Source organism: Benincasa hispida, chromosome 4 (genome assembly GCF_027475165.1).
Source record: "Benincasa hispida cultivar pf3 chromosome 4, pf3_genome.v1.1, whole genome shotgun sequence".
Classification (NCBI taxonomy): domain Eukaryota; kingdom Viridiplantae; phylum Streptophyta; class Magnoliopsida; order Cucurbitales; family Cucurbitaceae; genus Benincasa; species Benincasa hispida.
In genome coordinates this window covers 13,694,878-13,707,728 of record NC_143481.1, presented here as the reverse complement: position 1 = coordinate 13,707,728, position 12,851 = coordinate 13,694,878, and the positions used below count along the sequence as shown (strand labels likewise).

The 12,851-nt window shown below is 36.1% G+C and overlaps 1 protein-coding gene across 1 annotated transcript; it reads left to right on the top strand.

Annotated features, from left to right (window-relative positions):
- Nucleotides 1-3,482: 3,482 nt before the first annotated feature.
- On the top strand, nt 3,483-7,490 carry LOC120075469 (F-box protein SKIP14). The gene is made up of 2 exons (XM_039028885.2): nt 3,483-5,349; nt 6,024-7,490. Exons 1-2 carry the CDS (start codon nt 4,417-4,419, stop codon nt 6,534-6,536), a joined length of 1,446 nt encoding a protein of 481 aa, XP_038884813.1. The 5' UTR covers nt 3,483-4,416; the 3' UTR covers nt 6,537-7,490.
- Nucleotides 7,491-12,851: the final 5,361 nt, after the last annotated feature.

Below are 12,851 nucleotides of genomic sequence, written 5' to 3'. Positions count from 1 at the left end.
TAACCTATGGTGAGATTTTCAACTATATGGCATACTATATGACATATAATAAAACATACATCTCATATACGTTTCCAAAATTAATGAACCGAGATGATTAGTCTAAAAAACTAAAAATTAAATTATATCTATTACATAAAACCATCGAGCAAACTGGTTCACAAGCGAATCGGGTCTTGAAACACCCGGGGGAAGTCTTATTCCTAATCATTTAGTAAATTGGGTCGAGTAGCCACGATCTTGTAGCAACAAGTGCCTTTAACTATACAATGAAGCATGAGGCCACTCAATCGTTTAGCGCACTAAATTTAAATACGCAAGTCTAAATGATTGTGTAGACGACAACTATAATGACGCATGATCGTCTAGACGATCGAATAACAGGCACTAAGTAACATTTACCCCTGCGATCGTGAAGGCAGTGACTATGCGATGAAGCATGTTGACCTACATGATCATTTAATGCGCGCGCGTTCACCTTGCAATAAGTATCCCATACTCAACGATCGCTTACCCCATCGTTTACATGATCTGACCAACGCTTGGTCTTCTTCTTCCTCAAAGTAATTTTGCATCTCCATGCCTTGAAGCTTCAATACGAGCGACTCAAACCAACTCAAACACTTTGAGTTACATACTCGATAGCAAGTTAATATGCCAAAAAACACAGGGGCCCTTACAATTAACTTTGAAAATGTAAAAGAATTAATAACCAAAGGCAATCATCCCAGAAACTCCATCAATCCACATCCACAAACATATTTAACACTTAAACAAAATGTAGACATGCTTAAACACCCACCAAGTAAGTAAATGCAATTCTATACAGCAATGGATTTGGAATATCAGAACCTAGCTCTGATACCAATTGAATGAACTCTTATTCAAGAGAACTCATGAGCGAAAGTAAGATGTTTCCAAGCCCATTGTGAAAAAATTAAAGGCATTCACAAACATACAGAACAGTTATGCATCTTCTAACAAATTAAAGTATGCTTTCATAATTAAATACAAAAGGAACAAGAGACATACCTTTGAAGAATGTTTCTTCTACTAATCTCTTGCTCTCGTGAAAACTGAAACAACAACCTCTTGCCGTCGCTTAGAACGCCTACCCAATCTCTCGCTGTCACTTAGATCACGAACAATCTTCTCCACGAACAAGCAACCTCTTATACATCACCACTCAGCAACCTTGGTATTCTTGGAGTGAGAATCCAGAAGGTGTGGGCTCTGTTGGATTTGCTAGAAGGTTGGAAGAAGGCAACGATTGAACCAAATGACCAAGTAAGTGGGATAAAGAACTGTCTATCACATAGAATTTGTGTGCTTGATCGTTTAGTAAATCTCGCTGGGTACACGATCGTTTAGTTAAACACTCTCGATCGTTTAGAGAATCTCACATGGCACGCGATCGCTTAGTAAATTACTTTACACGATCGTATAGTGAAAGACTGTACACGATCGTTTAGAAAAACACTTAAAGGCTATCGTGTATCTCTAAGCTAAACGATGAGTCATGCACTTAATGAAGCGATTCATTAAAAAATGAAACACATTTTTCATTTTATCCTTCGGTTATGAAAACTGAACTTAACCTCCCACTTTCACGCACAGTTAAAGGAGAAACCACCCACAATTATCATGTAATTGTTTTAATTATAAATAAATATAATAACTAACTTATCATATTATATTCATAACCTATAGTTTTAGTATCACATCATATGTAATATTTAAACCATAGTCATTTTCTCCTTTACTTAATATAAATCATATTTATATAAAAATCCTCAAATTAATATATCTTGTACATCATATCAATTGTATCATATACAATTGTACCAGTTTAATTATTTCATATATAATCAGACTCTTTCTTGTTAATTTGAACACTTCAAACTAACTCAAAAATTGATTCTCAACTTGAATCCATTGAGCTACCAAGGGGACCTTATGAACCTGTAGCTTAAAGCTCCAATGGTACGTGAATAACTGACTAAACTCTTTAATCACCAGATACACCATCTGTTAATTGTTGGACACTCCACTAAAGATCAACAGCTGCACTCTTCTCACTACAGATATATTTCTGTGTCCACGGATATAACCAACCAACAGTACGATAACCCTTCACAAATCGCTCGTAAATACAATTGGATCAATTTATTGTTTTGCCCCTATAGTTACGTCTAACTCCTTAAGTACCACTGATTCCTCTAATGAACAATACATCATAGTCCCACTATGAGTGAACACCTCTCGGGCCATGAGAAGGTGTGTGGTGCCACATCGTTTATGCCTCGGAATCAACCCTTAAGGGAGCAATCTATCTACTTACCCCTGCTTCGAGGAAGGAGTAAATTCTATCTTGTGTAGCTGAGTTCCCAGCTCCCTAATAAGACGAATCCCCAAAGTGGTAGGTTTGAGTCGACAATCTGGCCACTCGCACCCATGCAAATCAAAGGATCGTCCTCATAGGCAGGAGTTCCCAACTCACTCGAGATTAAGGTCATGTTACCTATGGTCATCCTAGCGAAATGAAAGTCTCTGTCATGAACGACGTTATATAACGAGACTAAACACTTCGTGGTCCAATCTTACACAAACTCTTTTGTATAGGATACCCCCACTCGCATGTCTTATAATAATAAAGTGCCCAAATGCTTCGTATCCTAAAGAGAGGTGTTTTATTCCCATTACTTCATGTATCTAATGTTAAAGTATCCTGAGTGTCTAAATATTGGGTACACACATAATGGTGAAAATTAAAGAAGTGGATTTCATATATTTTTGTTATTTCTATGATCCATATTTTCATAAATTCTATAATTTTGGTTACTTTAGTTTATTCATTATTTTAATATTATAATTTTTCAATACTCATGTTCCCGTTGTATCTAGTTTTATCCATCAATTTTACAACAACAACAACATTATTAAAAAATTGCAAATATAACGAAATCTATCTGTGATAAACGCTATCAACGATAGAATCAATCGTCAATAAACTCTTATTAACGATATGGATCATTGATAGACTTTGAAAGTTGAATATAAATTTTGCTATATTTATAATTTTTGTTGACATTATGCCATATATATATATATAAATAGAGACCAATTGCTATATTTGCAAGACTCGCATTTATTAGAAACAAACGAATGGAATTCTTATCGACTATACAAGAAGACAAGAAACAGACGCAAGTTATGAAGCGGGAAGTCCAGCTGGAGATATCCATCGTAATCCAAAACCATCCTTTTGAATTTCATCATCCTCTCTGGACCGTCCGATCAAACCACTGAATTCAACTAAAAAAACCCATCAAATCCAAAGGGCCCACATCACACCGTCAACAGCAATCTTGCCCGTCTGATTATGATCCAACGAACGCAGAAGCTTCGTCGTTGAAATCAAAGCTGCAACGTATTAGATTCCCGCTCCCGCCACAACACAATCACCCGCATTCCCAATACGTGTCATTTTCTCCTTCAATTTCTCTTCTATTTTAGACAAATTCACCGTTACACTTGAGTTTCGCCCTCTTTGATTTATCTTTTTTTAATTTTTAATTTTTAATTCTTAATTATCTCTGTGTTAAATTTGTTTCTTCTCGTGGTAATTCTATTTTATTTTTTCGCACTTTCCTGCTCTCTCTCTCTCTCTCCCTTGCGCTCTGAACTCGATCGTCAGGTTCCTCACCCTCCCTTCTCTCTCTTGGAGTCGAATTTCCTCTTGAGAAAGATAATCGTTCTTCTCAATTTCCGTGTAAATTTCCTATCTGGAGGAAAAAAAAAGCTTCATCTTCGAGGATTCGATTCCAAGAGATCCATTGTTTTGTTTCTTGATTACTCCATTTTGCTTCATAGGGTTTCGTTGTTCATCGCTGTAGAAATCATTTTGCTTCTTAGGTTTTCCTTTCCCCACTCTATTCGTCGACGTTTCTGCTTAAGTTTTGTTTTTTGTTTTTTGTTTTTTGTTTTCTTGGTATTTGTGGGTTTATTTGACTCTGCAGAGTTCGGATTATGTTTTTGTAGGTGAATATAGAAAAATCGAGAACGGTATATAGCAGGATTAGTTTGATTTGATTTAAAGGAAAAAAAATAGCTGTTGTTTCTTATGATGTAGATAATTTTGATGCGATTGACGAGATGATCGTTTTTTGTGTTTCCCCTTTTTGTCAAGCTAAGAAAGTTTTTCCTTTTATTTTTTGGAAGAAGCTCTGAAATTCTGGTGCGTTGTTTTAGTTTGCGATCCAAAATTGAGGGTTTCTTGTAATTACTCCTCTTCATTTTTCTTTTTCTTCTATTTCTATTTCGTTTATCACGTCTTTCACCTTTTTTCATAGTTTTTTTTGGGAGACTATTGGGAATTTAGGGTTATAGTTTAGGTTGGGGTTGGTAGGATCCTCGATGACTCTTAATTTTTCTTGTCGTCCTTTCTTCCCTTTGCACTTTTCCGAGGACAATTTAGTTTCTCCAATGAGGATTGCCAATGGTTATATTGTCGAGGGAATTCCTGAGAATAATGCCGAAGGCTGTGGAAACCCATGGCATCTTGGCCGGGAGGTGGGTGCTTGTTTTGATCATGGAAAGGATATATGTTCAGATAGCTCACAGGATCCTGTCTCTAAGGACATCCTTGATATTCTGCCTGCGGATCCATTTGGCATGGATATAAGTTCCACCTTTACAGCAATTACAGGATGGCTTGAGGACATGGAAGTGGACTATGCTGAGTGTGTCAGGGACAGGGGTGGTGCTAGCGAAACGAATATCGAGTTATTTGCAGGTCTGAATTTTATTTGGAACAACACTTTGAAGTTCCAGAAGTTCCCTGAGATTAAAAGTATTGATCAGAAACCTTATCCAATGTATAGCTGTGATGGGTGTCCGGATGGGAAGGTAACTGGCGATGTGTCCTGCTGTTGTGATTTTGGATCCATTTGTAGTATGGATGAAGCATTTTTGGCTAATGACGATCCTCCTAGCTGTGGTGAGCAGCAGGATATAGAATGTCAGGAGCAGAATTGCACCTATTCGGAGATAGATGGAGGATCCCCTCATGCAGCCTTAAGCTTTGCACTTTGTTATTTGGGTGTTCAGGATCTACTCTCTGTTGGGAGGGTTTGCAGATCTCTTCATTCAGTGGTAGAGGGCGACCCCCTTTTATGGAGGAACATTCGCATTGATCAACCATTGAATGAGAAGATTACTGATGACATTCTATTGCAATTAACTAATAGGGCTCGAGGTAACCTGCAAAGCTTGAGTCTTGTGGAATGCCCAAGAATTACAGACGAGGGTCTGAAGCATGTGCTTGAAAGCAATCCTAGGCTTACAAAAGTAAGTGTAACTTATTCCAGCTTTTGCCCTTTCATAATCAGCTGATAGTGTCCTGTTTGGTTTCTTATTTCTATATTTGTTTGGTCCATTTACATTGGGTTCAACAGTTTTTCTCCTAGGCACTAGAATATGTTTCCTTGTTTAGTTCCCTGGTGCTTTTGAAGAGATGTAGATAAGCTTGATATTATTATTCATACTACGCCTACAGAGCTTTGTGCATACTTTTTGCTTTCTGTTATCTAGCCTTCGTTTGTAAATTTGAACATTGTCTGAGTTTTGTAATGACATTTTCTACAAACACCGATTTTTATTGATATGTTGAACAGTTATACAAATATTGGGATAGTTTCATTACTGTTTGAATTGGAAGTACTAATGCTACGTTACTGTAGTTAGGATGTCTTATGCTAATAGCCACAAAGTAGCTCATGTCTAAGAAGCACAGACGTATACATAGCAACTTACCATTTTAAAAAAAACTTAGAATATGGATAGTATTGGGACATGTTTGACAGGATGTTTCTTTGACGTGCGTTTGACCCTAATACTTGTGTCAAGCAGGGACACTATTTTGTGCGAAGTGTGAATATGCAATTTCTTTTCTAAAATTACATCATACTTATTATTTATGTACTTGATTTTACTAAATATTTGTCCTTTGCATGTTTATGCAGTTGTCCGTTCCTGGATGTACTAGACTCAGTATTGAAGGTGTTGTTAGCAGCTTGAGGGCTTTCAAGTTGACGAGTACTCAAGGAGTGAAACATCTACGAATTGGTGGATTATATGGGGTGACACAAGAACATTTTGAAGAGTTGAAGTTATTACTGGGAAGTGACTGCAACCTTACGCAGCAAAATTCTTATAAGCCACATATTTATCACAGGGGAAACTTTTATGTGTCTTGTGATGATGAACGTGCTATTGATATTGAAAAATGTCCAAGGTGCCAAAACCTGAGGCTTGTCTATGATTGCCCAGTGGATGGTTGTCAGGGAAAAGAACATGCAACTCAAGCATGTAAAGGATGCACCCTTTGTATACCGCGATGTATCCAATGTGGTCGATGCATTAATGAGAGTGAGTATGTGGAAACATTTTGCTTGGAATTGCTCTGCTCAGATTGCTGGAAGCCATTACTGAAATGTCAAGAGAAACAGGATTGGAGGACGTTGACCGACTTCTAATTAATTCTTGGCATGGACGTGAGTTGCTCAATTGGCTTCATTGAAAAAAAGAAAAAGAAAAAAAAAAAGAAAAAAAAAAAGAAAAAAAGGAAAGAAAAAACTAGAATCATTCATGTGGTTCCTGTTATTTTAATCTTAAGCTCTAGAGTCAGCTTCCTTTAGGTTCTATGTATGGCAGCTGCTATTGTTAATCCTCCAGTGTCGAAGGGGGAAACTTTAAGAGAATAAGTAGTAAATGCAAATTAGTGATGTAGTGAATAAGAAGAATCTCTTGTGCTGCAGAAGGCTTCTTACCATCATTGTTTGATGTACATGTGTAGTCGATCAAGCTTGTAAGGTGATCTCTAGGATCTTGGTCGTACTGTTAATGAAATGGTGTGAGCATTGGAATGCTCAGCTCTATTAGTACCATTCTCACCTCGAGGCGAGAAGACTCAAGATTCTTGGAAAGCAAGATGAGGACGTCTTTTTCTAATAGTGTCTACTCTACCACGATGTGTTGTGCCCTGTGTAAGCTCAGCTGAGATTTATGAAAAAAGGGAACACAAGCTTGCTCGGTATCTATGTAATGTGGGAAGTTTGGCGTCTCTGTTATAGCCCTGGTATCTTCATGAAGAAAGCTGCCGTTGGCCTGCCTGTGAGGTTCTTTTCCGATGGGATTTCTTGTTGGCTACGTGCATTCTCAAGGTTTTGATCTCTGTTATAGCTCGAATGTATTGAGGGATCAGTTCCATATCCTGTGCGGCGTCATCAAAAGTTTGCTGTCTCTTAACATTTTTTTTTTTTTTTTTTGCATTTTCGCTTCTTCATCCAGCAGTACTTTTGCTACTACCTATGATCGTGTACTTCCTCTGGTTGGACTTGTCCTAACGTCATTATCACCATGAAACTTGCTCGGTCTTGTTTCTTATTGGTTATGAATATGATTTATGAGGGGAATTGTGTTTACAATAATGTCTGAGGTTATTAAATCTGTCTAACATGTTCTTGCATATTATACACTAGCTTATGACTACGGACACTCGATTTGGTTAGCGTGTTAGGATTGGACACTCACTAGCACAATGGGATTGCGACACTTGTACCATTCCAAAGTGATCCATTCATTTCGTCTATCATGATACAGTCTAAGTACCCGGTGGAATCAACTATTGTCCGACGGATAGGATTTGACCATAGAAACTTGTTATAGGTTGAATCGTAGATCTCGTTCTCCTTAAGATGTTTTGTGGTTCTATCAAAGTGTGTAAGCAGTTCTATGAAATTGTCATGTCGTCTTCAGGATAAAATAATCCATAATAGATAATACTGCCTCGATCAGTGTAGCACCTTGATCGATTAGAAATTTACACCCTTCAAATTGATTTAATCGAAAAACGAGAGCAGAGAGAATATAGAGAATCGAGTTGTCTAAATGCCACAAGGCTTTTGCCTTTTATAGGCCTCAATGGCCAATGGAAGAGGATGCAAAGAACGTACGTGCAGGTGCGCACGAAATGCGCAGAATACTTGACCGACACCCTTTCTCGAGATACGTGAGCTGTTGAAGAATTAAATAAAAATAAGAAGTAAAATAATAATGTTTCTTTTTTTTTTTTTTTTTTAATAATCACACATGCCTTGTCGGACAACAGTAGCGACGCAGTGGGATGTCCATCATACTCACATTTGTTTATCTTCTCACTTCTTCGCGAGATTCTCAACCAAAGATTTTTTTTCCTTTTCTTTTAAACTTGAATTTTTCACCAACAATCCATCACTTGAAAATTTAAAATATAAGAAAAGCATTTTCTATTGAGCAATATCAGTCTATACAACACTGTGCATAAGCAAAGGTGTCTTAAAGACTTTAACCTTTATGTAGTGTAGATGATTCAGAATATACTAGAGTACTTTGAACTCTCTCTCTAATAGCATCTCACACATAGCATCATTAGGGTGTAGTTCAAAAGTTCATGCTTTAAGGCTTAACACATGTATTTCGATCTAGTGAACATTGTAGAGAGTTTGTCAAGAACTCTGTAGGAAGCGGTCCCCCTTCCACATTCATATAGGTGAGTGTATCAGGAGTAGTCCTATAGTTAGTACCCCACTTGACATCAAGTATAGATCTCATTAAGAACTAAGTTCAACCTTTCTTACGCTTCAGAATATCGCTCAGATTCTAGGTCATAGAAAGAAAACTCCGTGTTCATTTTAGCATGATTCACTTCATATAACTTGTGATTAGTTATTACCTGTTGGTTCTGTTTCTTGGGATCTTTAGCCTACAGGTTGGGTTTTCCTCACAGTGATTCATCTATCTGTAGGCATGAATCCCATCCTTTCTGAGGTTTTGAAAACCTTCTCTCTGGTCTATCATCTCGTCAAAGGATCTACCAAGTTTTCATCAGTCCGTATATGATCCACTCTAACTGCACTAGTAGTGAGGGACTTTCTAATGGTATTGTGCTTACGACACATTTGTCGTCTCTTTCCATGGTAGTAATGGTTCTGAACTTTTGCAATTGCTGCAGTACTATTGCAATGGATCAATATGACTGGTACCAATCTTTTCCATAGGGGAATATCTGATAATAGACTTTTAAGCCAACATGCTTTTTCACTAGTTGCTAGTGCTATCATTTCTGACCCCACTGTTGATTGGGCTAAAATAGTCTATTTCTTGGACTTCTAAGAGACAACTGCACCTGCTATATTGAAAATATAACCACTTGTAGCCTTTGAATCATTCGAGAGGGAGTTCCAGTCAGCATTGTTGAACCCTTCCAAGACAACGAAAAACTTCTGATAATGTAATCCTAGGTTTTGGTTTTCTTTACCTCATAACCCTTTCTATAGCATTACGATGCACTTTACTAGGTCTGCTTGTAAATCTATAAAGTAATCCTACAGCGTAAGCTATATCAGGCCTAGTGTAGTCAGTAGCGTACTTGAGACTGTCTATAATGCTCGCACACTCAGTTTGATTAACACTATCACTAGTGTTCCTTGAACAACTTAATGTTGGATTGTATCAGCAAGCAACGGAAGCAACAAGGATCAATAAGCACTCTAATTCATTAATTTTGGCAGAAACTAAAGCATGCTATTGCAGTAATAAATGAGTTTCAAGTCATACCTTTGTAGGAATCTTGAAATCTCGATTTCCAAATGCAAATTTCTCTAAATCTTGTTATAGACCATCTCAAGATCATCCCCACTATTCTTTTGGAACTCTAGATTGAGTTGTGGGACTCAAAATAAGCTTGAATTAAGGGAACTTGAAGAATAACACACAGTAGCAACCCACTTGAAGAACTTCTTTTTCAACCCGAATTTTCAGCAAAATTTTATTGATTCCATTACCTCAAATTCACTTCAATCTTCTCAATATATTGCAAACAATCATGCAAAGAAGATGGCTGCATGAGATGCAGCTCATGCTTGGAGTAATTGAAGTCTAAAGATGGTGGGTTATGGGTGAGCAACTATGAAGATGTAATGGAAAGTACCATTTTTCTATTTCGTGTATTTTTCAATTTTCAAATTCCAAATTTGATTTCAAAAATAAAAAATTATTAATTTTACAAATTAAATTCATAAATTAATTTACTTAATAAAATTAATAAATAATTATCTAAACAATTTAAATAATTCCAATTAATTTAATATCAAATATTAAATTAATTTTACACAAATCCATATTCATATATTTAAATATTAATTCTCCAATTTCGTTGAATTCTTAAAAATAAATATGTAATTATATCTCATATAATTACTAATTCATTTAATTCTAATTTGAACGTTTCAAATTAACTTAGTAGAGCTAATCTATTTATGAGTTAGTAGGGGACCTCGCGGACCTACATATCATGGGCTCCAACGATCCGAGATTAATTGGCTAAACTCAACTAACCCACATTCGTTAACTAATGAGTCCCTCCACTAAAACCCATAGTTAACTCCCCTCACTATAGATATATTATGTGTTGGATTGTATCACCACGCAGCGGAAGTGACAAGGATCAATAAGCACTCTAATTCATTAATTTTGGCAGAAACTTAAGGATGTTATAGCAGAAATTAATGGGTTTCAAGTCATACCTTTGTAGAACTCTTGAAATCTCGATTTCCAGCTGCAAATCTCTACTAATCTCGTTGTATACCACCATAAGATCTTCCCCACTATTCTCTTGGTGCTCTAGATTGAGTTGTGGGACTCAAAATAAGTTGGAATCAAGGGAACTTGGAGAATAGCTCAGCAACAACCCACTTGAAGAACACCTTCTACAATCGAATTTTGCAAAATTCTTACGATTGCATTGCCTCAAATTCACTCCAATCTTCTCAATATATTGCATACCATCATGCAAGGAAGATAGCTGCATGAGATGTTGTTCATGCTTGGTGTAATTGAAGCTTAAAGATGGTGGGTTATGGGTGAGCTACTTAAAGATGATAATGGAAAAACTATTTTTCCATTGTTTGTGTTTTTCCAATTTTCAATTTTCAAATTCGATTTTTTAGAAAAACAATTTGATTTCAAAAATAAAAAATTATTAATTTTATAGATAAATTTCATAAATTAATTTTCTAATAAAATTAATAAATAATTATTTAAACAATTTAAATAATTATAATTAATTTAATACCAAATATTAAATTAATTTTACACAAATCCATCTTCATATATTTAAATATTAATTCTCCAATTCCATTTAATTCTCAAAATTAAAATGTGTAATTATATCTCATATAATTACTAATTTCTTTAATTCTAATTTGAACGTTTCAAATTAACTTATCACGCTACTCTAGAGTTAATCCATTTATGAGCTAGTAGGGGGACTTCGTGGCCTACAGATCATGGGCTCCAACGATCTGAGATTAACCGACTAAACTCATTAGATCGAACTAACCCCCATTCGTTAACTAATGTGTCACTCCACTAAAGCCCATAGTTGAACTCCTCTCACGGTAGATATATTGTATCCACTCGATATAACCATGACTAGTAAGTTAACCCTTCACAGGTTGTTCATAATAACGGTTGGGTCAAATCTCTATTTTACTTCCGAAATTACCTATTGTTCCTTAAGTCCAACTGATTCTCTAATGAACAATTGTTTTGTGATTCAATCAACAAAACCGAGTCCCTCTCGGGCCAGTGAAAAGGTAGGGCTCCTTGTTCAAAACCTAGAATCAACAATTAAGGAAACAACCTCGCTACTATCCCTAATAGCGGGCAATAATGAATTCCATCTTGCACTATATGTCCCTAGCTATCTATCAGGTCTTACTCCTGAAATATGAGGTTATTAAGCCGACGCTGTTGAGCCAACCCTCACCTTTGAAAATCTAATAATAATCCCGAATAAACAAAAGTTCATAGTTAGCTCTGGATTAAGGTCAAGTTACCTAGGTCATCGCTTTGAAATAGTCAGTCTTAAGCAGTAAACAACATTATAAAGTAAGAGTGACTAACTTCGTGGTCCGATCTTGTACAAACCCTTTTGCACAGGGACAACCCCACTCCTCATGTCATAACATGTACGAATTAGGATCACTTCGTTTGTAGCACTTTACTACTCTTTGTAACAACTACGGAGGAGGCCGCATCCAATAGTGTTACTAGAATACGGCACCCAACCTTATTCATATACTATAGATTATTTTGACTATTTACTTGAACCTGATCCACTTTTATGTCTTCACATAAAGTTAAGTACTCATATAATAGTCAAAGAACTTTTAGATTTATTGGATTTCTAATAAGTAAAACATCTATTCAATAACAACTTATTGAATTTTCAGAATAAGTTCTATTGTTTACAAACCACGCGTTTTAGGACATAAAACCCAACAAACTCTTACTTGGACTAAAACTCCAGTGATAACTAATATCCAATATCTAAGACTGAGTTTCTGAGTTTTATAGAGAAATACAATAAACTAGGGCATCTCATACCTATGGTTTACCATTCGGTATCCCATACTCGATATTTCCACTTGCCCTAGGTTATTAACTTGGTATTCCTAGTCTTACTAGGTGATTCTCAAACACTTTAGCCGAGAGAATCATTGTAAACATGTCAGCATACAATAGGCTTTTAATTAAACTATATGAAGAATGCATCTTATTCTCAATAATGACCAGGAAGTCATATTTTCCTCCCACTACATTGAGGTACTCTTAACTCTTTAAGTAAGACGCGTCTGACCTGTCTCAACAACTCTTGTTAACAGTCAGATCTAAAAATCTTTAAACTTTCTATACTTTGATCAAGCCGTTTTTAAATATCTGTATATTTGCAAATGGTTTTTAACAAT

Excerpts from the sequence above, each read along its gene's own strand:
- LOC120075469 (XM_039028885.2), top strand. The coding sequence starts at position 4,417 with ATGACTCTTAATTTTTCTTGTCGTCCTTTCTTCCCTTTGCACTTTTCC. Across the intron at positions 5,350-6,023 it reads GCAATCCTAGGCTTACAAAA|TTGTCCGTTCCTGGATGTAC; the intron begins GTAAGTGTAACT and ends ATGTTTATGCAG.